The sequence below is a fragment of the Rhinoderma darwinii genome, chromosome 7 (genome assembly GCF_050947455.1).
Source record: "Rhinoderma darwinii isolate aRhiDar2 chromosome 7, aRhiDar2.hap1, whole genome shotgun sequence".
NCBI classification, from domain to species: Eukaryota; Metazoa; Chordata; class Amphibia; order Anura; family Rhinodermatidae; genus Rhinoderma; species Rhinoderma darwinii.
The window spans coordinates 25969079-25993689 of record NC_134693.1 but is presented as its reverse complement, the minus strand read 5'-3'; the positions used below and the strand labels follow the sequence as shown (position 1 = coordinate 25993689).

Sequence of the window (24611 nt, the reverse complement as noted above, 5' to 3'; positions counted from 1 at the left end):
CCGCGCTGAAGCCACTTCCGGGTTACAGGAATACCTTCTGACTGGATGACGTCAATGGCGGGAAAGTTTTAGCAGCGGCTGAGGTGGAAGTGCACGTCTGGTGGTGGTGGCGGAGGAGCTGAGCGCTGGGAGGGAGGGTGAGTACAGGCAGGCTGGTAGTGACCGGATACAAACGTACCAGTCTCACTGCCTTCATCACTGTGCCTGGTTTATAGCAGAAGTGGCAGCATGTTTTGTCTAGTGATAATCCCCAATGTTTTTTGTAACCCTGGCCAAAGAGCCAGCGCTTTTACATCCAATAATGCGCAGTCCTTACGCGATAATTGCAATGTGTCACGCCTAAACCCATCGGATTCGACCAACTGAAATTAGTAAAAGTTATCTGGCCCATAATTCTCTGCGAGACGCTGTAATAGACTACCGTGCACGCATATGCAATTTTTTTTCACGTTATTTTAATGTGATTTTATAATGGGAAAAAAGTTGTCAGTGCACGTAAGCCGATTCTGGGTAAATATTCCTACAATGGAAAACAATTGGAATACTTATTAAATGCAACTGAAAACTTTCAGTCTCTGGCTAGCGTTATCTGACCATGGACATTGAATGTGGGCACTTATGTGGTTGCCCCTCATAGACTTGAATGGAGAATAACTGCTCTTGCCTGGGCACCGCTGTTCTCGGGATTGTTGACCAATCAATACTTGCAACAGTAATAAAAAAAAAATTTGTGTGAATTTCTTATCTTTTTTTGATTGTTTCTTTTTTATATACAGAAGTCATGACCAAGTACAATACCCGTGTGAGGAGGCGCCGCGTGTACAGCTGGTATGGGAGACCTGTGATAAAAGACAGAAAAGTTTTGCATTTTCAGTATGCGTGAGTATTTCCTAATATTTAAAGAGGCTCTGTCACCACATTATAAGTGCCCTGTCTCCTACATAATGAGATTGGCGCTGTAATGTAGGTGACAGATTGTTGTTTTCTTAAATAAAAAGCACTTCTATTTTCACCACTTTATTAGCGATTTTAGCTATATGCTAATGAGTTACTCAATGGACAACTGGGCGTGTTTTACTTTAGATCAAGTGGGCGTTGTACAGAGGAGTGTATGACGCTGACCAATCAGTGACCAATCAGCGTCATGTACTCCTCTCCATTCATTTAGGCAGCGCATAGGGATCCTTATGAATCCTTATGTGCTGTCTTATACGAACACATTAACAATACTGAAGTGTTTAGACAGTGAATAGACATTCCACGGGATGTCTATTCACAATCTCTGCACTTCGTTACTGTTTCTGTGGTAGTTACAGCAGAGCAAGCGTAATCCCGCGAGATTACGCAGTAAATGACAGGTTACAACGAGATTACGCTTCCTCTGCTGTAACTACCATAGAAACAGTAACGAAGTGCAGGGAAGTCTAAACACTTCAGTATTGTTAATGTGTTCGTATAAGACAGCAAATAGTGATCTAGCAGGATCCCTATGCGCTCACTAAATGAATGGAGAGAAGTGCATGATGCTGATTGGTCAGCGTCATACACTCCTCTGTACAACGCTCACTTGGTCAATAGTAAAACACGCCCAGATGTCCATTGAGAAACTCATTAGCATAAATCTAAAATCACTAATAAAGTGGTGAAAATAGATCGTTTTTTTAAAATAAAAAGCATTAATGCCCCATACATTATAGCGCCCATCTCCTTATGTAGGAGATAGGCTCTGTCACCACATTATAAGAAGAGATCTGATCCCATCCTTCGTTCTAGATATGACAGTGCGTACATAGCCTTGTGATGGAACAGGATAGTAGGCTGAATTCACACACTGCATGTCCATTCTGTCGCATATTTCATCCCCTCAATATATGGGGGTGAAATGCGTGGTGTATATCTTTCACTACATGTGGACCTGGACTTTGAGTACTAACTGGAGCAATATTTTCAACTTGTTGCTCTTCAGCTGTTTTGCAACTACAACTCCCAGTCTGCCCTGACAGATGCTGGTTTGGTGTTGTAGTCTCACAACCGCTGATGAGCCAAAGTTTGCAGTCTAAGGCCAGATTTACACTTGCGTGTGCAAAATTGGACGTGAAAAACTCCAGTTTTTCACATCTGACTTGAGTCTATGGAGGGATCCCTGAAAACTGAAGAAAAGAGGACATGGTCCGTTGAAATAGCTTTGTGAACGGCCCCATTAAAATACATGCGTCCATGTGACGGCCGTTGTTTTACCTCCCGTCACACGGATGTATATTACGTTCGTCTGAATTCGGCCTAATTATTTAAAGGGAAACGCGAGGGGATGTAACGACTTTATTATGATGATTTAAGTCCATTTCATGAATAATTTTGGAGATCTGCAGTTTACTATGCGGGGGTCTGAAGGTAAGGTCACTGCTTAGCAACACAGGCTGCATCTGATGGGTGACAACTCTGAATCTCCACACATTTATGTACAACTATGCGTTATAAAGGCTTGTAGTGTCTAGTAATGCTCATCAGCAGCGCTCCCAGTCCTGACTACCAAAGAGAGAAAGTGGCTGGAACATGGAGCTGTGTCTTTACCTTCTTGGTAAAAAAAAAAATGTGTTTTAGCTGCTGTTCAAGGCCTTGTTCACACAGTGCAGATTTGCCGCAGATTTTATATGTATTTTTTAAGCTAAAACCACAATTGGATCCAGATGAAGACACTTTACATCCTTCTTTTTATTATATCCTGTTTTGGTTCCTTTCCTAGTTTGGGCTTAATAAATACATGCAAAATCTGCACTGTGTGAACAAGGCCTAAGGGTGTATTTACATGAGCCGTGCTATTTCTTTAAAAACTGACACGGTTTTTGCTGTGATTACAATAACCACATAAGAAAACCACTAAATATACCTTTCAGGTGCGTTTACATGATACCTCCCCCTCCCCCCAGCATAACCGCACATGGGTTTGCCACAGGTTTTGCAATGCGGTTTTAGGCCATGCAGTTTTTACCGGTGAAGCACGTTTGCTTTACATGTTTCACCTGTAAGAACCTCTCGGGCGAAAACCGCATCGTGAAACTGGCAATTCGTTGTAAAACCACGTGAAGTTTAGCTGTGATTTTTGAGGCAGTTTTTCCCGTGGGCCAAAAAGGTCTCATGTAAATGCACCCTAAAAGGTGTCTGGGGCAGAAAAAAGAGGTGGGGGGTGGACAATTGATATTTTGTTTTTTGCTTGAGTTTGATAACTCTATTAGCGCGCTATGGATGTGGGAATGCGTTAAACGTTTTATTATGGGTTCAGTGCTGCATATGACGTTGGAAAGTCTCTGCGATTATTAAATGAAATGTAAATGCAAAGTTGCTGTTTGTAACAATAAGATAAATCTGTTCTGGGTTTGATTCTTTCCCCTCAGTGTGTGGCGATATGAAGTAATGTGGGTTTGTCACTCTGTTTCAGGGGGCTGGTCATGATGTCTAGTGGCACCGAGGCAGTCACAATAACTCCCGGCGACTTTATTTTGATTGAAGGTGATGACGAAGAAAGACCTTTTGTAGCAAAACTGAAAGAACTTTATGACGACGGTAAGAAGTGCTACGTGCACGTTTATTTTTTTTTTTTAACGTGCTTCATTGCTATGATGGATTTATGTGAAAAGATGCTCAAGTGGCAACAAAATCCTCAAGTCTCAGCCAGAAAATAGACGTTTGTGGGGACTTGTGTAATTCGCCCCCACTCCAAGCCCTTTACTATTTTTGCTTATGTTTTGAACATTTCAATAAATTAGGATTTTAAGTTCCTGGGTGTGGATGTCCAGGACCACCGGGGCTTGTTATGCATGCAATATGGGCACAATGGGGGTAGATTTTATCAAGTGTTGTAAAATGCATCATTGTATGAGACAGCAAAAATTGTACGGTTTGCTCTAAATCTTTTTAAAGTGATGAATTTAAAAAAAATTCTTTCTTTTATTCTTTATTATGTCACCTCATGGCTGGCGTATTTTACAATTAGGGGCAATTTGACTACTCTTAGTTTTGGCCCTTTTCAAAACGGTCAAGGAAGGTGCAAAAAGTGTCCAAAACTAAAAGTAAATTTGGTGAACACCGCATTTTGCAAAGTAAATTTCCCCCAATGTGCTTGACAGTGATCACTGCATATAAACAGTTTGCAGCCACAGACCCTAAGATCCAGACTTGGGACCCAAGCTTTATTATGTAAAGGAAATGGGTAGCTCTAGTCATTGGGCAACGATCGTAATGGCGAGATGCAATTCAGGCGTCTGTCAAAAATATGGAAGCATGTACGTTCCATTCCCTTATTGTTCTGCACTCACTTACAGCACAGGAGAAGACCAGTCATAGACATAATCAGTCGGACAGTACCAGGAATCTAGGATTATATGTAATGCGTTTTTGTCAGTGTAAATATAAAAATGTTTGCAGGGTGATTGCCTTATTGTGATCGTTTATAGAATTAACCCCTTAATGACCGGGCCTGAAAAGGTCTCAATGACCAGCTGCATTTTTCAGTTTTTACCTCTCCATTTCAGCAGCCATAACTTTTTTATATTTTCATTGGTGTGGCCATATGAGGCCTTGTTTTATGCGGGAGAAATTCTTTTTTTCATAGTTTGGAGGTAGAAAAAAATAATTTTTACTGCGTAAATATAAGAAAAAGCGATTCTGGGCATCATTTTTCTTTTATTTTTTTTATCTCGTTCACATTTCATGCTAAATAACCCGTTAGATTAATTCTTCAGGTTATTACGGTTGTTTATATACCTAATATGTGTAGTTTTTTTGTTTTCATTTAGTGTATTTAGTGTACGGGCAATAAAATATATTTTATGCAAAATAATGACACTTTTTTAAATAAAAAATACAAATATTTTTGTTATTTATTTATTTTTTTTTTAATCCTATTAAGGGATAACTTATTTATAACTTTTTTATTTTTTATGTATGCGAATACATTACACTGTGTCACTTTGACACAGGCTGCTGTTGGGGCAGCACATAGTGTACCGGAGCAGCAGGCTTACTGAACAGACAGCCCTGGGGTCCTTAGTAGGTCCCCAGGGCTGACTGCAGAGGGATTCCCTGGTGTTTGATCACGTCACCGGGTTTCCGATGACTAGATCAAAGCGGACCGCAGCGATCAAACGGTTAAACAGCTGGGGTCAATGTTTTCCGATCCCAGGTGTATTCAGCAGGGTGATCTAAGATCTTTGTATGTTACAGCTCCTGCTTAGAGGATGAGCTCTCACAGGAGAGCTCATCAGCCTCTTCTACAGCGACGTCAAAAGACGTTGCTGTAGACTAAGGACGTGCACCGCCTGCCGTCAAAGGACGGTGGGTGGTCGTTACGGTGTTACTGTCTTGTTTTTCAGGTGCGGAGAAAGATGCAAGCAAGCATGCCATTGTTCAGTGGTTTTTGCGCTATGAAGAAGTTTCCTTTAAGAAGAGGAAGTTGCTTGGGAGAGATCCGCATCCCCAGGAAATCTTTTTGTATGATGATAATGCCTGTGAAAATGACATTGATGCTGAGACCATTATTGGAACTGTTCAGGTAATAATTATAACTGTGCCACCTAGTGGTGAACCTGTGATAAACATATTAATTGGTATAACATGTTTCATATGAGTGGATGCTCCTTGATTACAAGATGCAGCGAAGAGATGAGAATTGAAGAAAACATTTTGTGCTATGTAGCGGATTAAATTCAGTGTATCTTTATTCTGATATGCTCTGTACACATCTGTGCCAGCTCTTCCATTATTTTGTTACATCAGAGGAACAGAATAGCGGGAAAAATAGAAGAGCGAGGTCTGTCGCATTGATTTTAAAGAGGCTCTGTCACCAGTTTATAACTGCCCTATCTTCTACCTAATCTATTAGGCGCTTTAATGTAGATAAGTAATGTGGTGGTTTTGGTTTTTTATAAAGTTATGAGCACTTTAAGTGTTATGCAAATTTGTTCTTAATGTCCAAGTGGGCGCTTTTTTTTTTTACTCTGGACCAAGTGGTAGTAAAGAGAAGTGTATGACGCTGACCAATCAGCGTCATAAACTTCTCTTCATTCGTGTCCAGCTTAATCCACAGCACAGCGTGATCTCGCGAGACTGCACTGTGCTGTCACTCCTGTAGTTCCTTCATACAAGCAGCAGGAGTATGACCAGACATCGCCTCCAGGCTAGTATTCATATAATCAGTTTGTTGATTGGAGAAGTTTTATAGTAATGCAGATTTTTTTATCTAGGTAACGCAGCTAAAGCTTGAAGATCCTTTTCCGAGAGGAAAGTTGTCTGGAAATGTCCTGTATGTAAAATTATCTTGGGATGGAAAAGCGTTCAAACCAATAACCTCTAGTCTTTTTCAAAAGAAAGAGAACACCGTGAATAATGGACCGGTGTCTAATAAAACCTTACCAAAGCCCCAGTTCTATTCATTTGAAGGGGATGCAGTTGAAAGCAGACAGATCAGCCGCAGTGCAACCAGGGCACACAAAAATGAAGCTGAAATAGAGTCTCGACATTCAGCCTCAAAAAGCTCCCATTCCAAAGAGAGAGGGATGCAGAGGATACCCAATGGCACAGACACCCCGGGAGTCAGAAAAAAGCTACAACTGAACAGTAGGTCTTTTACAGGATTTTTTATGTGTTATACATGTTCATATATTTGAGCGTACTGTATATTTACAGCCCTATTATATATATCTGTGTTTTAGATTTGGTGTTTGTTTTTTTGCAAGAAATGTGGTTAACTTTTGATTCCTTAAAGGGCTGTTCTCTTAACACAAAATGATGACATGTAGGGACCTAGCGCTGGTTTAGTGCTGCGTCGTTGTTGCTATTTTTCCCCTGCACAACGGTGCTCCCGGTCACCAACTGTGCAGGGAAATGTGGCATAGCCCTATTCATTTAAATGGAGCTGTGCAGCGTTTCCTGGCACGGTGGGTTGCCAGGATTGCCGCTGTGTGGGGGGAAAAAAACATGTACGCAGCGCTAAGCCAGCACTGCAGCCCCTTCATCCTCAGGAGCGGTGGGGGTCTCGGCAGTCGGACCCCCACCGATCGCAAAGTGATGCCATATCCTAGCGATATGCCATCTTTGATGAGAATAATCCTTTCAAACTTTTGTTATATTTGATTGAAATGTTAGTCAACATAGACCTATATAGATACACTATATGGACTATAGTATTGGGACACACCACTTAATCAATGAATTCAGGTGTTTTATTCAGTGCCACAGATGTCTAAATTCCAGCACCTCGCCCTGCAGTCGCCTTTACAAACATTTGTGAAAAAAATGGGTCGGTCTAAAGAGCTCACTGAATTCCAGCGTACTACTGTAATAGGACGCCACAGTTGCAACAAGTCCGTTTGTAAAATATGAGGTGATTTTTCAGGGGTCGGCCTCTCCGTTCTAGTGAAGGGATATCTTAATGCTTCTGCATACCAAGACATTTTGGACTATTTTATGCTGCCAACTTTTTGGGACCTGTTTGGGGTTCGGCCCTTTTCTGTTCCAGCAGGGCTGTGCCCCAGTGCACAAAGCAAGGGCTATAAAGGCATGGTTGGGTGAGTTTTCGGTGTGGAAAAACTTGACTGACCCGCACAGGGTCATGACATCAACCCAGTGGAACACCTTTGGGATGAACTAGAACGGAGATTGCAAACCAGGCCCTGTCCTCCAACATCAGTGGCTCCCCTCACAAATGTTCTCCTGGATGAATGGTCAAAAATTCCCACAGACGCTACAAAATCTTGTAGAAAGCCTTCCCAGAAGAGTGGAAGCTGCAAAGGGATGACCAACTCTATATTAAAGCCTAAGAATTAAGGCCCCATGCACACGACCATAAAAACGTCCGTATTGCGGAGCCATTCACTTCTATTGTGCACGGACACTTTCCCCTTTTGTTTATGGGATGTTGTTTGGGCTGTAGAAATGTTCCAATAATCATGGAACATGTCTGTTCTTTTGGATTTTACGGGCCGTACTCCCACACTTTGTATGGGAGCACGGCCCGAAAATGTGGCCGGCCGTGCCCATATGATTATGGACACGGCCATGTGCAAGGTGCCTTATAATGGGATATCATAAAAGCTCCTTTACGTGTATCCTGTAGGTATCCAAATACTTTTGTCCGTACACTGTATATATCTATAGATGTGTATATGATAGATATAGTAAAAGATTAGCTGTTTCAGTGGCAACCACCACAATCCTGAATTCAGCTCTGGGCCTCTGGAAAGTATTGACAAAAATTGGAATTCTCAGACTTGTTTTCCTATGTTTAGGCCCATCTAAGTCTCAAGGCAAGTTGTCGCTTGAGAGAGACTCTTTGTTGGATGACGACTTTAGAGCTCTGGAACCAGCTGCTCCCAAACGTAGAGTTGCTTTCTCTGGACTACCGGACTCCCCTCCAAAGAAGATGCTGACTGATGAAGACTTGGACCTAGATTTATGCTTTGTTCCATTAAAATCTCTCTCAGACCAGCAGTGTGAGAAACTTCGTTTGAGGCTGACCCCTCTAAGAGCTACACTACCTGAGGAGAACAAGTCAAGCAGATCTCCGTAAGTAAAACTACAAGTGATGACTCTAGTTATGCGGTAGACATCCATTTTATTGTTCATGTATATTTTATTCTGGCATACTGTGTCTGGTGCAGAGTTCAGTTTAGTGATGGTTCTTTATCAGCGCAAAACACGTCTATCAATAGCTCACCTCTATTGTAAAGCAAGTCACCCCCCTGTTTCTGAAGCTGTACTAATTAAAATTTTCACCCTTAACATCAGTACCTGTCCTAAAACCGAATTTCCCCATCGCGTGAACGTGCACCTCCCAGTAATACTTGCTGGATATGAGGTCTGTGAATCCAGGATGCTGCTGCCTTTTACTAGCTCTCATGTATCCGCACAGCCTCATTCCTATACTGCTTTCTCCCTACACTGATGGCCTATGTGATTTCCCCCTCTGCTTTCCTTGCTTCCTACACTCTGATACAGTTCAGTCTGTGTGATTTGCTTTTCTCCGGTCTACTCTCTGATTTGCCATGTACAACCCCCTTCTCCTCCCAACTGCTATTTCTAATGGTATGTTCACACGCTAAACTAAAAACAGCTGTAAAATACAGAGCGGTTTTCAAGAGAAAACCGCCTTTGATCTTCAGTCGTTTTTAAAGCATCAAGCATTTTTTTGATGCGCTTTTTACGGATGTTTTTCGAGCTGTTTTTCTATTGAGACTATGAAAAACGGCTCAAGAAGTGACATGCACTTCTTTTTATGGGGTGTTTTTTTTACGCACCGTTTTTTCAATTGGCCGCGTGAAAAAACGCTCCTCCGGGACGAAACTCTGTTTTTTCCATTGAAATCAATGGGCAGATGTTTGGAGGTGTTCAGCTTCCGTATTTTCAGCCGTTTTTCACGGCGTTTACGGCCTGAATGCGGCTGAAAATAAGCCGTGTGACCATACCCTAACACTGAGGGACGAGATGGGGGGAGGAGATGAGCCAGCCCCAACAGGAACAATGCGCTGTCTAATTTGTTACTCTTGCAGATCGCTGGTCTCCTGCAAATTCTGACACCCTACATCAGTAAAATGGTAGAATTTTTTTTATAAAAACTATTTAAAAAGTTGCTGAATTTGGAGTTTAGAAAGCAAATGAACAATAAAAAAGCTAGTGCAAAGGTGTACATAGCCTTTAAGGGGAGGCACGATTGTAAATTGCTCACTGTAAATTATATCCGCTTTAAAGAGGATCTGTCATTAGTTTATTAATTCCCTATCTCCTAACTAATCTAATAGGTGCTTTACTGCTGATAACTACAGTGTGGTTTAAAAAAAAAAAAAGCATTTTTCTAAATGATAATGTCGCTCTAGTTGTCAAATAGGAGGTGACCCTTACTTTTCACTCTGGGCGGTGTAATGTTTTCTGTATGACGCTGTCCAATCAGCATACAGCTTCTCCCCCTTCCCTGCCCAGCAACACAGTGCGATCATATAGTACACAGCTTCCATTCCCGACTGTGTATTCAACTGGCGATATCTCCGGTTGTTTCACAGCCCGAGATATGGCTATTCGAGTGAGGATGGAGGGAAAGGGGATCAATTCACTCATATTGTGTGAAGCAGCTTCATGCTGATGGGTCAGAGGCTGTGAGGAGGCTCCACCTCAGGAGAATCGCTGGTGTTACCGCCCTCTAAGTTCTCATTTGCTTATTTAGAAAAAAAGCTCATAACTTAAAATAATAAACGTTTTGGGACACAATTTTCACTTTTATTATCAGTGTGACAGCGCCGATTAGATTAGCCGGGAGATTACTAAACTAGTGACAGATCCTCTTTAAAGGACTCTTGGCAGTCGTCAATGGAGGGGAGCCGTGTCAGTCAGTGGTTCTCTTCCAGTCAGCGACCCCACTGGACCAGCTCTGCATCACTGATTGGAGGAGAGATCCAGAATGACCGGGCTCTCCAAAGAACTGCACCCGCTATTATAACTACCTTTAGACTTCTTATAGATTTATACGTTTTAGGTCTGTATCAGGACAGTGGCACTGGTATTTGTTTTTACAGCAATATGCTCTTGTTTTCTCTAGAACTGAAGTAAACAATGGAAGAAAGCGGTCTGAGAAGGGAGGAAAGGTGAAGCCTAATACGCCACAGAAACAGAACGTCACCCTAAAGACCAACTCCTGCAGAAGGTGATTGTAATATCATGTTTTAGGCTAGAGCTAGACACTTTTTTTTTTTTCATAGAGTAGTAAAATAAAAAATCTAATTTAAATGTTAAGTTTTTTTGTTTTTTTTTAATCTCAATTTTATTTATTTGGAACGAAAGAGCTAGTTGGAAAACTTCAATGAATTTGTGCAAATAGTTTAAATCTTGCTTATTTTTCTTCCTTGTTTTTTTGTGACAGACCAACAGAAGAGCAGGATGGTGGGGAGCTGCAAACGTCCCGTTTACGCAGGAAGTCTGCACAAGCATTTCTTAATTCAATATGCAAAAAGGTTAAGTAAGTAATGCTCCTAAGCTAATTTGCAAAGCCTTAATCATCAACAGATCACACAAAGTCATGGATTTATGATTTTTGTCTTTCAAGGATCCTATCCGAGGAAGATTCTGAGGATCTGGGTGAAGATACAGACGTTGTGCCCCTTAAAGAATCCAAAGTTTTCAGTAGTAGTGAAGATGATGATGAAGAAGAAGCAGAGAGGGAAGATACCTCTCCAAAAAGAGCTGCAAGAAAAAGGTTGACACCTAGCACCCCAACATCTTCAAGGAGGTCCTCAGCTAGGACACCAAATAAAACTGTGAGTTAACAATATTGTATGAATTTATTAACACAGACTTTCCATTAAAGGGGTTTGACAGGATATGCCATAAATATCTGATAGAAGCGAGTCCCACCTCTTGGACCCGCTCCTATCTCTAGAAAGGGGCCCCATACTACCGCCACTCGCTGAGCTATGCTGCTTTCATAACTCCCAACCATCTAATCCGGAAATGGCCGGGAGGCATCGGGGGCCGAGAAAGGTAGAACGTGGTTTAGGGGACCCCGTTCTAGAGATATGTACGGGTCCCAGAGGTGGGACCTGCATCTATCTGACATTTATGGCAAATCCTCTGGATATACCATAACTGTCCCTGATGGGCAAACCCCTTCAATGGGTTTTATATTTACATCGTCTAGACTACCACCAATAGATTAATGGATTTGAGAAAAAATAAATTGGGCAGGGTTTACATCCATATACAATGTCCTGTATCCAAAGCAAATAATATTTGGTGGTAGAATTGATGACAGGTGCTTTTTTTAATGCTAATTAGAGCCCCACAATGATGCAGTATGATAGCTTCTTAAACTCAACCTTTTTATAGCAGATGCCTTTTATAAATCTCAATCCTTGACATCCATCGAACTCATTAATGTCATTATTTTATGTACAGGTAAAATTATACTATATCTCGATTATCCAGCCTGCTACAATAATAATAGAATAATTGTTTCATTCCCTCAGCCTGTCTCTAAAGCTGCGCACGTTGCGACATCCAAAATCCCAGAACGGAACCAGCCTGTTCAGAAGCCTGCTAATGTACTAGAGGAGGCTCGCATCAGGTAAGGTAACCGGTTACACTCTGGGTGCCATTTCTTGGATGTTCAACATCTTCTTTCCAACATAATTTGAGGTATACAATGACTAAATACATTTACACTGGATTGCAGATCATTTTAATTTATGGGGATAACATTGGATCAAAGCTCTCCACACGTGTCGTGAAAGCCTAAGCACGATCAAAACCTGAGACTAATGCCTCATGCACACGGCAGAGCAACCTGGGCAGAGCGTGTGCAGTGGCAAATGGAGTACTGACTGAGTTGACATATTGCCTTTAATGGCTGTAACTTGGTCACTCAGTTCACTTTAAAGGATGCGTGGGAGTCATTCATGGAGGGGAGCCCTGTCAATAAGCGATTTTCTTCCAGTCAGTGACCCCCTAAAATAGCATTGCACCACTGATTGGAGTAGTGATCAGGACTGACAGGGCCCTCTGAAGACCTGCACCCGCTATTATAGCTACACTTAGGTAATGTAATAGATCTATATGTTTTAGCTCTGTATTATGACGATGACACGGTTTTTGTAAAGGTAAAAAGAAATGTGTTATAGTTTTTACAGCCATATTCACTGCGTGTGCTTCATATTTTCTCCAGAACTGAAGGAAACCATGGAAGAAAGCTGTCTGAGGAGGGAGAAAAGGTGAAGCCTAAAACCCCACAGAAACGCAACGTCACGCCAAGGACCAATTCTTACAGAAGGTGAATGTAATGTCACGTTTTAGGCTAGGGCTAGACATTTTTTTATTTTTTATATACTAGTAAAAAAAAAAAAGAATTTCAAGCGATTTTTTTTTTTTTTTTTTTTTTTTTTTTTTTTATTTATTTGGAACTAAATAGCTAGTTGTAAAACTCCAATGCATTTGTGCAAATAGTTTAAATCTTGCTTATTTTTTTTCTTTGTTTTTTGTGACAGACCAACAGAAGAGCAGGATGGTGGGGAGCCGCAAACGCCCCGTTCACGCAGGAAGTCTGCACAAGCATCTGCTAATTTAATCCGCAAACAGATTAAGTAAGTAATGCTCTGAAGCTAATTTGCAAAGCCTTGAACATCAACAGATCACATATAACACATTGTGTACTGAAAAAACGAAATGTTTAGCGGTGCTATCCAGAATGGGGCGGGTACTTGATCAAGCACATCCCTCCTGATGGACATCTGAAGTTATGGTTTTATGGTTCTTGTCTCAAGGATCCTATCAGATGAAGATTCTGAGGATCTGGATGAAGATACAGACTTTGTACCCCTTAAAGACTCCAAAGTGTTCAGTAGTGATGAGGAGGAGGAGGAGGAAGATGATGATGAAGCAGAAAGGGAAGATAAGAAGTCTCCAAGGAGAGCCACAAGGAAAAGTTTGACACCTAGAACCCCAACATCTTCAAGGAGGTCCTCAGCAAGGACACCAAATAAAACTGTGAGTTAATATATGAATTGACATAGATTTTCAGTTGGTCATTTTATATTTACATCTTCTAGACTACCACCAATAGATTAATAGATTTGAGAATGAAAGTGTCTCCTGTTTGAGAAAAAATTAATTGGGCAGGGTTTACATTGTGAGCTTTGTTTTTCTTTGCTTATCTGAGCCCCACAATGATGCAGTATGATGGCATCTTATTCCCTGTTCACCCGGAGTCTTTTGGTGTTGATTTTGACGCGGAAACCGCGTCCGAATTGGTGCCAGAAACCGCCTCCTATTGATTTCAATGGGAGCTGGAGGTGTTTTTTTTTTATCCCGCTCGCGGTTTTAGCTTCTCCCGGGTAAAAAAGCGACCTTCTCCTTATTCCCGCGGTTCCGTCTCTGACCTCTTATTGAAATCAATGGGAGCCAAAGAAAGGGTTTTTCGCTGTGTTTCTTGCACACGGCGCTCAATGGCCGTGGCCGAAATACACAGTGAAAACCGTGGCAAGAATGTGCGGGCAGATCAAAATACCTGAAGGAACAATACTATGGATTGGGAGGTCAATAAAAGTGGAGTGAGATATACCAAGGGATAGAGACATGGACGCGCAGGGGGGGAAGGGGTGTGGAAGGGAGTTAAGGGTGGGGATGTTATTAAAGAACCATATGGGAAATATGTAATGTATACACAGAATTTATACGAAAAGATGATATGTGTAATGTAAATTTTATTTTGCTGCTGAATGTGGATTTATAGCAGATGACAGATGTATATTGTGTATTTTCAATAAACAGTTGTTTGATTTTAAGAAAAAAAATACCTGAAGGAATTTTGAGGAAGATTTTTTCTGCCTGCAAAATACTCTGTGTGAACAGGGCCTTAAACTCTACCTTTTTATTATCCAGCTTGCTACAGCAATAATAGAACAATTGTTTCATTCCCTCAGCCTGTCTCTAAAGCTGCTCATGTTGCGACACCCAAAATCCCAGAACGGAACCAGCCTGTTCAGAAGCCTGCTAATGTACTAGAGGAGGCTCGCATCAGGTAAGGTAACCGGTTACAGAGTGTGCGCCGTGTTTTGGGTGTGCAACACCTTATCTCTAACATAATTATAGGGACACAATAACTAAATACATTTATACTGGATTGCAGGTAATTTTAATGTATGGGGATAAGATTGGATCAAACCTCTCCACACGTGTTGTTAAAGCCTAAGCACAATAACAACTGGAGACGAATGCCTCATGCACACGGCAGAGCAACCTGCGCAGAGCGTAAGCAGTGGCAAATGGAGTCCATGCGGTTCTGTTGTAAGCGTTCCTTGTGCTGCCGTATGGTGCCTTTTTAATGTGTCACCACTTTCCAGGCATGTTTTCCCTTCCAAACAATGCTTCTAGGGGAGAATATCTCCGTAATATGGCATTTGATAGTGTATGCCACAATTTTATTTGTATTTCTTTTTTTTGTTTGATTTTTGTATGAAGCTCCATCTGCCTCTATATGAGATTGGAGGCATGCGGAGGTACAGTAGGGCTCTATAAACTTCTATGAGTTGCCATATTATGTCCCTGTACAGCTCAAAGGTCGTACAAAGCTGTGATACACCCATGTACATGTGCCCGTAGTGCTGAGAACTGAGCCAAGCTTGTTGCCATGGTTTGTTGCGTGTTCAACAGTGTAAGCCTTTTGCCAAACAAATAGTTTCACAAATACTTGGTCCCTTGTTAGTGGATACCAGGGTTGATTGCAGTCAATAGGGTTTTATGAGTCGAGTTGCACTTTATATGTACATAATCCATTATATGAGGTTTGGAAGCGCATATGATCTCTTATCACTGACCGGTTTGCATATGGTTTATTCTAAATATTGTTGCTCAGTTTTGTACAGTGCTATGGAATATGAAGGTGCAATATAAATTAGTCTGCACTATGTAATAGTATTATCCCTCTTATTGGGATGTAGACTATCTTAACATTAAATGTATCTCTTCTGTGTGCAGGCTTCATGTCTCTGCAGTGCCGGAATCTCTGCCGTGCAGGGAGCAGGAATACCAAGACGTGTACAATTTTGTAGAAAGTAAACTTCTAGATGGAACTGGAGGGTAAGTTAATATATAGGATGAGTTTACTTGGGTACCTAGCAGAACAGCGCTTTTCTCCAGATTTTAGTCAAAGTGCGAGCTGATGTAATTATTCTAAATGTGTGGTACAAATATGAGCGATATATGCTTTATATAGTATAAGTGAGTAATACAAATTACTAAAGTAGTATTATAAGAAACGGACGTGGGGGGGGGGGCACCATGTGTTGTCTGACAGGCTTTATTTACTGGTCTATAAATGTCATCGTTAACAATTGTTGCCTCAGACCTTAAGGGTATGTGCACACACACTAATTACGTCCGTAATTGACGGACGTATTTCGGCCGCAAGTACCGGACCGAACACAGTGCAGGGAGCCGGGCTCCTAGCATCATAGTTATGTACGATGCTAGGAGCCCCTGCCTCTCCGTGGAACTACTGTCCCGTACTGAAAACATGATTACAGTACGGGACAGTTGTCCTGCAGAGAGGCAGGGACTCCTAGCATCGTACATAACTATGATGCTAGGAGCCCGGCTCCCTGCACTGAGTTCGGTCCGGGACTTGCGGCCGAAATACGTCCGTCAATTACGGACGTAATTAGTGTGTGTGCACATACCCTAACTGCAGTTTTCCCTTTAAGTCATGTTAAGGAATCCGCTTCTATTATCTATCACATTAAGACCAGTCCAGCGCATCATTCAGCTCTGGAGTACTCGTTTACTTCAATGTGTGCCATGTAATTATTTTAAAAGCAATACACAGTCTATGTTTGCTACTTCCGTTATGGACCATTTTAAGTTTTGATTAGTTCATGATGACTTTGGCATTGGCTGTGGTTTTACACTTTATTTTGTATACTTTCTAGGTGCATGTACATATCTGGTGTGCCAGGCACAGGAAAAACCGCAACGATACATGAAGTGATCCGCAGTCTGCAGACAGCTGTTGAAGATGATGATTTGCCATCTTTCCAGTTCATTGAAATCAATGGCATGAAGCTGACAGACCCTCACCAGGCCTATGTGCAGATTTTAAAGGTTAGGAAAATATTGCTTTTCAGAAACCAAGTATTGTAAAGCTAAAATAAAGTAGTGTTGCGTGGATGGTTTGGGGACTCTAGTCCCAGTTTACATTCTGTATACGGATGATAGATCTTAGGCTTGTACATGATTTCAGATAGTGGTGGGAAGTGTCAATGCACTGTTCCTACTCCAGTAATATTAGCATGTTGTCGTCTCTCATTCTTTTAGTGTTAATAAAAAAAAATAATTCCCCTGTGACCGTTCTTCTGTGTACTTTCAGCTCCTAACTGGACAGAAGGCCACGGCAGACCATTCTGCTGCACTACTGGAGAAGAGATTCAGTACACCAGCCTCAAATAGAGAGACCACGGTTTTGCTGGTAGATGAGGTGAGATATCTTCTTTTGGAGACAAAATTCAAAACTCTTACCAAGAAAATTTTTTGCACTAGTTGCTCAGATGAGGCTGCTTTTACACGGTTAGAATATTAGCGCATTTTTTTTTTGCATTCGTATTACGGATGCAAAATCCTGATTTCCAGCGGTTTATATGAACCAAACTTCGATCACCATAGAAGGCTATGATGGTCTAAGGCCAGTTCAGATGAACCACACAAGTGCTTCGGTCATATTACGGTTTTGTGAAAGCGGCCTAACCTCTGCGATAATGTGCCTGTCAGTGTTTTGACTTGTTTTAGCTTTGTACAAAATAATTTGATATAAATACGTTTGACACATATTTTCCAAGGATGCGATACGAATTCTGCATGAATACATGTCAAGGTAACGTTTGCACAGTTGGTAGGTTAGGGACGCCCTGATTAATTTTTGCTATGAATATGTCTAACATGTAATCTTTGTACTTCCCCTTAGCTGGACTTGCTTTGGACCAGGAAGCAGAATGTTATGTACAGCTTGTTTGACTGGCCCACAAGAAAATGTGCAAAACTCATTGTCCTTGCAATTGCTAACACAATGGATCTGCCAGAAAGAATAATGATGAATCGGGTTGCCAGCAGGCTGGTAGGAATTGTTTTTCTATAATACTTTTCACACTGTAAAATGTCATGTGTTCATTTATTTTCTCATGCACAACAAGATCAGTAAAGCCAAATTCACACCATGTTTGTCACGCACATTTGAAAAGTGCTATTAAAAACCGTATAAGTAGTGTGTGTGTGTGTGTGTGTGTGTGTGTATATATATATATATATATTCGCTGCAGAATGGACTATATATATATATATATATATATATATATATATATATATATATATATATATATAATTTATTTATTTTTTCCTTTCTAGGGCCTTACACGAATGTCGTTCCAGCCTTACACACACAAACAGCTCCAACAGATCATTACTTCTAGGCTTAATCATGTCAAGGCATTTGAGGATGATGCCATCCAACTTGTGTCCAGAAAGGTAATCGCGCCATAGGATACAATTCATTTTTATTTGTAAACTTTTTCAGGTCTTTTATGTTTTCTGCTGCTTGGAGTATAATTAGACCAACAAATGATAACATAAGTTAATATTTGATTAACTGAAGAAATGGAGACGAGGGCTTACGTGCCAGTGGGTATCAGTGCTGCTAGAAAATAATTTTGCGGCAGCTACATTAGTGATCGGTATTAGGAAATGTTATGCAATGTAAAAAAATATGTATGTGTCTATGTACATATTTCGTCCTTAACCCGTTAGTGACCGCCAATACGCCTTTTAACGGCGGCCACTAACGGGCTTTATTCTGATGCATATGCCTTTTTACGGCGCTGCATCAGGAAGAGTAAACAGAGCAGGGAGCCGTTAAATCTCCCTGCTCTCAGCTGCCAGAGGCAGCTGGGGGCGTTCCTGCTCGAATGTGTGAGATCGATATTAGTATTGATCTCGCCCGTTTAACCCCTCAGATGCGTTGCACAATAGCGTGCACCACATCTGAGTGGTTTTGGAGAGAGGGAGGGAGCTCCCTCTCTCTCACACTGACACCCGGCGATAAGATCGCAGAGTGTCTGTGTCTCCAATGGCAGCCGGGGGCCTAATAAAGGCCCCCAGGTCTGCCTAATAAAGGCCCCCAGGTCTGCCTAATAAAGGCCCCCAGGTCTGCCTAATAAAGGCCCCCAGGTCTGCCTAATAAAGGCCCCCAGGTCTGCCTAATAAAGGCCCCCAGGTCTGCCTAATAAAGGCCCCCAGGTCCAAAAGTATTGCAGTGTATTATAATAGCGATCGGAGAATCGCATATTAAAGTCCCCTAGTGGGACTAGTAAAAAAAAAAAAGTTTAATAAAGTTAATTTAAAAAAAACTTGAAAAAAAATGAAAAACCCACCTTTTCCCCTTACAAAATGCTTTACTATTAAAAAACCAAAATAAAGTAAAGAAGTTACGCATATTTGGTATCGCCGCGTCCGTAACGACCCCGCCTATAAATCGATTACATTATTTGGTGAACGCCGTAAAAAATGTAATAAACTATGGAAAAATTGCTGTTTTCTGTGAATCCTGACTTAAAAAAAAAGTGATAAAAAGTGATCAAAAAGTCGCATCTACTCCAAAATGGTACCAATAAAAACTACAAGTCTTCCCGCAAAAAAAAAAAGCCCTCATACAACTGCATCGGCGGTACAATAAAAAAGTTATGGCTCTCCAAATATGGAGACACAAAAACAAATTTTGAAAAAAAAAAGCGTTTTTACTGTGTAAAAGTAGTAAAACATACAAAAACTATACAAATTTGGTATCGTTGCAATCGTAACAACCCGCTGAGTAAAGTTATTGTGTTATTTATACACACGGTAAACAGCATAGATTTAAGACGTGAAAAAGAGTGGCGAAATTTCAGGTGTTTTTTCTATTCCCCCCCCCCCCCCCAAAAAAAAGTTGTTAAAAGCTAATCAATCAATAATATGTACCTCAGAATGGTGCTATTAAAAAAATACAACTTGTCCCGCAAAAAACAAGACCTTATACAGCTATGTCGACGCAAAAATAAAAAAGTTATAGCTCTTGAAATGCGACGATGGAAAAACGTGAAAAATCGCTTGGTCATTAAGGTTTAAAATAGGCTGGTCATTAAGGGGTTAAATATATTATTGGTTTTGTCGTTCATTGTTATAGGAAAAAAAAATGTTGACTTCTATAACTGCTAAACCTTATACCTGTGTATATAACTTGTACACGTGTGTGTGCACATAAACTATACTCTGGTAATTTTTAGGAATATATTATTTCATATATTAATACAAGTGCATATAACCTTCTCATTGTAATTCTTCAGGTGGCTGCACTGTCTGGCGATGCACGCCGCTGTCTGGACATCTGTCGCCGAGCAACCGAGATCTGCGAGTTCTCAATCAAGAAGGGTGAATTGTCCCTAGTGAAAATGCCTCATGTCATAGAGGCCCTGGATGAGATGTTCTCCTCTCCCTATATCATGGCAATTAGGTAGCTACCTAAAATAACACCTAAATATAAGTTATGTCACCCTTTTTTGTGTTTAAAGGAGTAATCCCATGTTAAGAAGTGATGACATATAACAAGAACATTACATCACTCCATGATCAGTAAGTCCCCCCCCCTACCAATCACCTGAACGAAGGTGCAGACACCCCTCACTTAAGTGGATGGGGCCTTGTTGCAGTTACCTGCTAAGCAGCAGATGGAAACGCTGTGAAGGAGCTGCATGGCTTAACTTACATCTTGAGTATTGGTGGCGGCCCTGGCTGTCAGGCCCTCTTTGATCAGAAAGTGATGGCATATCCTAGCAATATGCAATCCTTTCTAATGATGTGGAACACTTGTTTATAAAGAGAATGTGTCATTACTAAATGACCACCTGTTAAAATCAAGTTTTTATGTTAAACGGATTGTAAGAATTTTCGTAGATTTTACTTTTTTTTTTTTAAATTTTCTATATTTTAAAAAAATCCTGAAATGTTGCAGTTTTCACTGAGCCTCCACTGAGCCTCACAATAGACTTACACTTCCTGTTCTGTAGAGATCACTTCAGCTGTCCTCATTATCACAGGCAGGATTACACTGATAAGTAACACCTCTATATAGATAACAAAGGATCCACCATTGACAATAGGTGATGGACACAGTTCCCTGCTCCCTGCACAATGACCTCTGCACAGAGCATGCCTAGAGAACTCTCCAACTGAAGGCAACGGGTCCGCTGCAGACAATTGTCTACTACGTTCCATATTGCTGCTGTAAAGCATATCTCTAAATGCTGTTAAAAGCAGCTCAGGCAAGATGGCTTCCACATAATCATGTACAGAAAATAGAATAAAAAGAATGTAACCACAATATACAGCCTATTCGTAGTTGTCGTGTCTGGAAACGTGAAAAACCTTACATTTCTTTCAATTGAATATTTGAGTATTCAAAGCGCAATACGCAATAATAACCCAGTCTGAATGTTTCTTCTCAGGAGCTCCTCTGTGCAGGAACAGGCATTCCTAAAAGCTGTCATTGCAGAATTTAGAAGATCTGGACTTGAAGAAGCTACTTTTCAACAGGTGATATATATAGATTTTTTTTTTATATATTTTTTTTTAACATGGGAGCTTTTTAGTAGATGTATAAGATTTTATAAAAGCCCATAGTTTAACAACTTTAATGGGATGATGAGAGCAAAAGCGGATTATTATTTGGCAAATGTAAGCCAGCCCCCTCGTCACGGCTGATTCAGAGACCGAGCCCCCTCCTTGTCACGGCTGATTCAGAGACCCGAGAAGGGAGCAGGATTAGCTGATGAACTAAGCCAGGCAGCCAGCCCCTTCATTCACATCATGGCCTGCAGGGAGAGGGAGGCAGATCTCTGCCACCGGAGCCTGTGACTACATGTTACAGCAGAAGCACAGACGTTCTGGGACCACGCTGACGGGGCTTGATATTCATTGATCCTTACGATTTTAAAAATCTATCTTAGGATGTTTTTGTTTTTTTAAATTTTGTCAAACAAACTGCTTTTCCCCTTCATCAGACAACCCCTTTTAGGATTCAACATAAAAAATTTCACCTGGGAATACAGCCTAAGGCCTCATGTACATGGCAAAGCTATGTGCACAATTCTGCACAGTGGCACATGGAGCCGTAGGCATTCCGTGTGCTTGCTGCCATATTGCACCTTATTGCAGAAATATTAAGATTAATCTAGATTGTTAAAGGTTCAGTATAACTGGGGGGGATCCTGGTGTTGTGGTCATATTTAAGATGCTAAAATGCAGCTGTATTGTGTGGAATAGGACTAATTGCTACAGCCTTATGGTGATCGTAGTTTGGTTCAAAAGAACCGTGTGGGGGGTCCAGGTATTAAATCCGTATTAGGGCTTATTCACACGAATGTGGGGGAAGATCGGACGTGCAAAACGGCCGTTTTTCACATCCGAATTTCACTCGTGCTGGACTTGAGTCTATGGGGGGATAAATGAAAACGGAAGAAGATAGGACATGTTCTATTTTTCAATGGACCCTTCACATGGTCCGTTGAAACACAGGCTATTGGAAAGATTTTGTATCCTGCACAAACGTTGATAGCTAAGTATTCGATACAGAGGGATCCTCCTGGTCTGACTGCACTTATAAACTACATTAATGACACAATCTCCTTAGAAAAAAAAAAGAAAGATTATGGGGTGCCACACATATATGAAAGGCAAAAGTGTTAACTCCTAAAAAAAAAATGTCATGAATGGTAGCATACCAGGACTGTTAATACTTTCACTCTGCAATGTGCACATAGTACTGGAAAGGCCCCCCCTCACATCATGTTTTTTTTTTTTTTAATACCTCCGATGGAAGGCTGCATTGTATACCCCTGTATGGGCATTGGGATACAAACCCTCTGGGGCAGAGTGCTACCTGAAACACTGTCCAGGGAAGCTCCTGACATCACTGTCCATATATGGACCGTGATGTCAGGAGCTTTTACAATGCCAGAGTACCCAGCCAGGTCAACGGAGGCCCTCTGGCTGGGGCCTCCAGCTCTGGGGAAGCTCTGCACAATCACACTGTGCTGGAACAATGAGAAGTGTATGACACTGATTGGTCAGCGTCGTACACTCCTCTGTACAACACCCAGTTGGTAAAAAGTAAAGACACGCCCAGTTGTCCATTGAGAAACTCATTAGAATAAATCTAAACTAGCTCATAACTTGCTCAAAAATGATCGTTTTTCAAAATAAAAACCACTATTGTTATCTACATTACAGCGCCGATCACATTATGTAGGAGATAGAGCATTTATAATCTGGTGACAGAGCCTCTTTAAATTGGATTATCACAGGATCTAAGATTGCATAAAGAATACAGCAATTCAACAGTGTTCAACCGCGTCTGAGCTACCCCAGCCTAAAATATCCTACGATGAGATGTCTTGGATCCCACCCTTTTTAAAGAGGCTCTGTCACCAGATTTTGCAGCGCCTATCTGCTATTGCAGCAGATAGGCGCTGCAATGTAGATTACAGTAACGTTTTTATTTTTAAAAAACGAGCATTTTTGGCCAAGTTATGACCATTTTCGTATTTATGCAAATGAGGCTTGCAAAAGTACAACTGGGCGTGTTGAAAAGTAAAAGTACAACTGGGCGTGTATTATGTGTGTACATCGGGGCGTGTATTATGTGCGTACATCGGGGCGTGTTTACTACTTTTACTAGCTGGGCGTTGTGTATAGAAGTATCATCCACTTCTCTTCAGAACGCCCAGCTTCTGGCAGTGCAGACACAGCCGTGTTCTCCAGAGATCACGCTGTGTCGTCACTCACAGGTCCTGCATCGTGTCAGACGAGCGAGGACACATCGGCACCAGATTCTGCAGCAGCATCGGCGTTTGCAGGTAAGTCGATGTAGCTACTTACCTGCAAATGCTGATGCTGCTGCAGAATCAACTAGCCTCTGGTGCCGATGTGGCCGACACGATGCAGGACCTGTGAGTGACGTCACAGATCTGCACTGTCAGAAGCTGGGCGTTCTGAAGAGAAGTGGATGATACTTCTCATCAGAACGCCCAGCTAGTAAAAGTAGTAAAAACGCCCCGATGTACGCACATAATACACGCCCACTTGGACTTTTACTTTTCAACACGCCCAGTTGGACTTTTGCAAGCCTCATTTGCATAAATACAAAAATGGTCATAACTTGGCCAAAAATGCTCGTTTTTTAAAAATAAAAACGTTACTGTAATCTACATTGCAGCGCCGATCTGCTGCAATAGCAGATAGGGGCTGCAAAATCTGGTGACAGAGCCTCTTTAAAGGAATAGTTCACCTATTAGATGCTGTCATTATTTGCACCCATTAAACACCTTACTCTGAGATCCTATGCCATGATATGAACTTTTTGCCACTCTATTACACTACTGCTATGTGAAGACGCTTATGACAGTCTTTTTGCAGGTATATCATCAGTACATTGCACTATGCAGGATTGAAGGAGTGCAGCCCCCTACCATGTCAGAAACCATGGCCGTTTGTCTTCGACTTGGAGCCTCTCGTCTTCTCCTGGTTGAATCCAGCAGGAATGACCTGTACCTACGAGTGAGGATCAATGTCAGCCAGGATGATATCATGTATGCCCTCAAAGAGGGGTGATCGGTTTTCATTTCATAGAAATATAGCGTTATGAAAAATAGAAGTGTATATATTGTTTTAAATCATTGACCTTTATTAACCCAGTTTTATGGTTATTTATAATAAAGTTTTGTATGTGTCTTTTAATTGTTTGGTTTTCTTAATGCTAACATGTATTTTGTTTTAGCAGCCCTGTTCTCAATCTTACTGTATGTAAAACCTGATATATCCCATTACAATAGCTAGAACAGGGTTAAAATTAACAGGGCACCTGTACACTCACAGTAGGGGTCTGTATGTGTATATATATATATATATATGTTAATATTGGAATTACCTATAGTAACACGTTTTATCACCTTTTATACATTGCCACATGCACACTTCACGTACAAAAAAATATTTTAGCGTTCCTTACC

General features: G+C 41.2%; 1 protein-coding gene across 2 annotated transcripts; it reads left to right on the top strand.

Moving 5' to 3' along the window:
- The first annotated feature begins 31 nt into the window (after window positions 1-31).
- On the top strand, window positions 32-24339 carry ORC1 (origin recognition complex subunit 1). 2 transcript variants are annotated; one of them, XM_075833002.1, is made up of 22 exons: window positions 32-137; window positions 777-828; window positions 3437-3561; window positions 5370-5548; window positions 6240-6612; window positions 8283-8559; window positions 10583-10687; window positions 10904-10999; window positions 11087-11297; window positions 12006-12103; window positions 12701-12805; window positions 13020-13115; window positions 13296-13518; window positions 14454-14551; window positions 15508-15609; window positions 16458-16629; window positions 16895-17002; window positions 17486-17635; window positions 17923-18042; window positions 19893-20059; window positions 21051-21138; window positions 24019-24339. In XM_075833002.1, the coding sequence occupies exons 2-22, from the start codon at window positions 782-784 to the stop codon at window positions 24211-24213; spliced, it is 3135 nt and encodes a 1044-aa protein (XP_075689117.1). In that variant the 5' UTR covers window positions 32-137; window positions 777-781; the 3' UTR covers window positions 24214-24339. The 2 variants fall into 2 exon arrangements, with proteins under 2 accessions (XP_075689117.1, XP_075689116.1); XM_075833001.1 differs by having other exon boundaries at window positions 777-879.
- Window positions 24340-24611: the final 272 nt, after the last annotated feature.

Excerpts from the sequence above, each read along its gene's own strand:
- ORC1 (XM_075833001.1), top strand. The coding sequence starts at position 782 with ATGACCAAGTACAATACCCGTGTGAGGAGGCGCCGCGTGTACAGCTGG. Across the intron at positions 5,549-6,239 it reads CCATTATTGGAACTGTTCAG|GTAACGCAGCTAAAGCTTGA; the intron begins GTAATAATTATA and ends TTTTTTATCTAG. Across the intron at positions 18,043-19,892 it reads TCCAACTTGTGTCCAGAAAG|GTGGCTGCACTGTCTGGCGA; the intron begins GTAATCGCGCCA and ends GTAATTCTTCAG.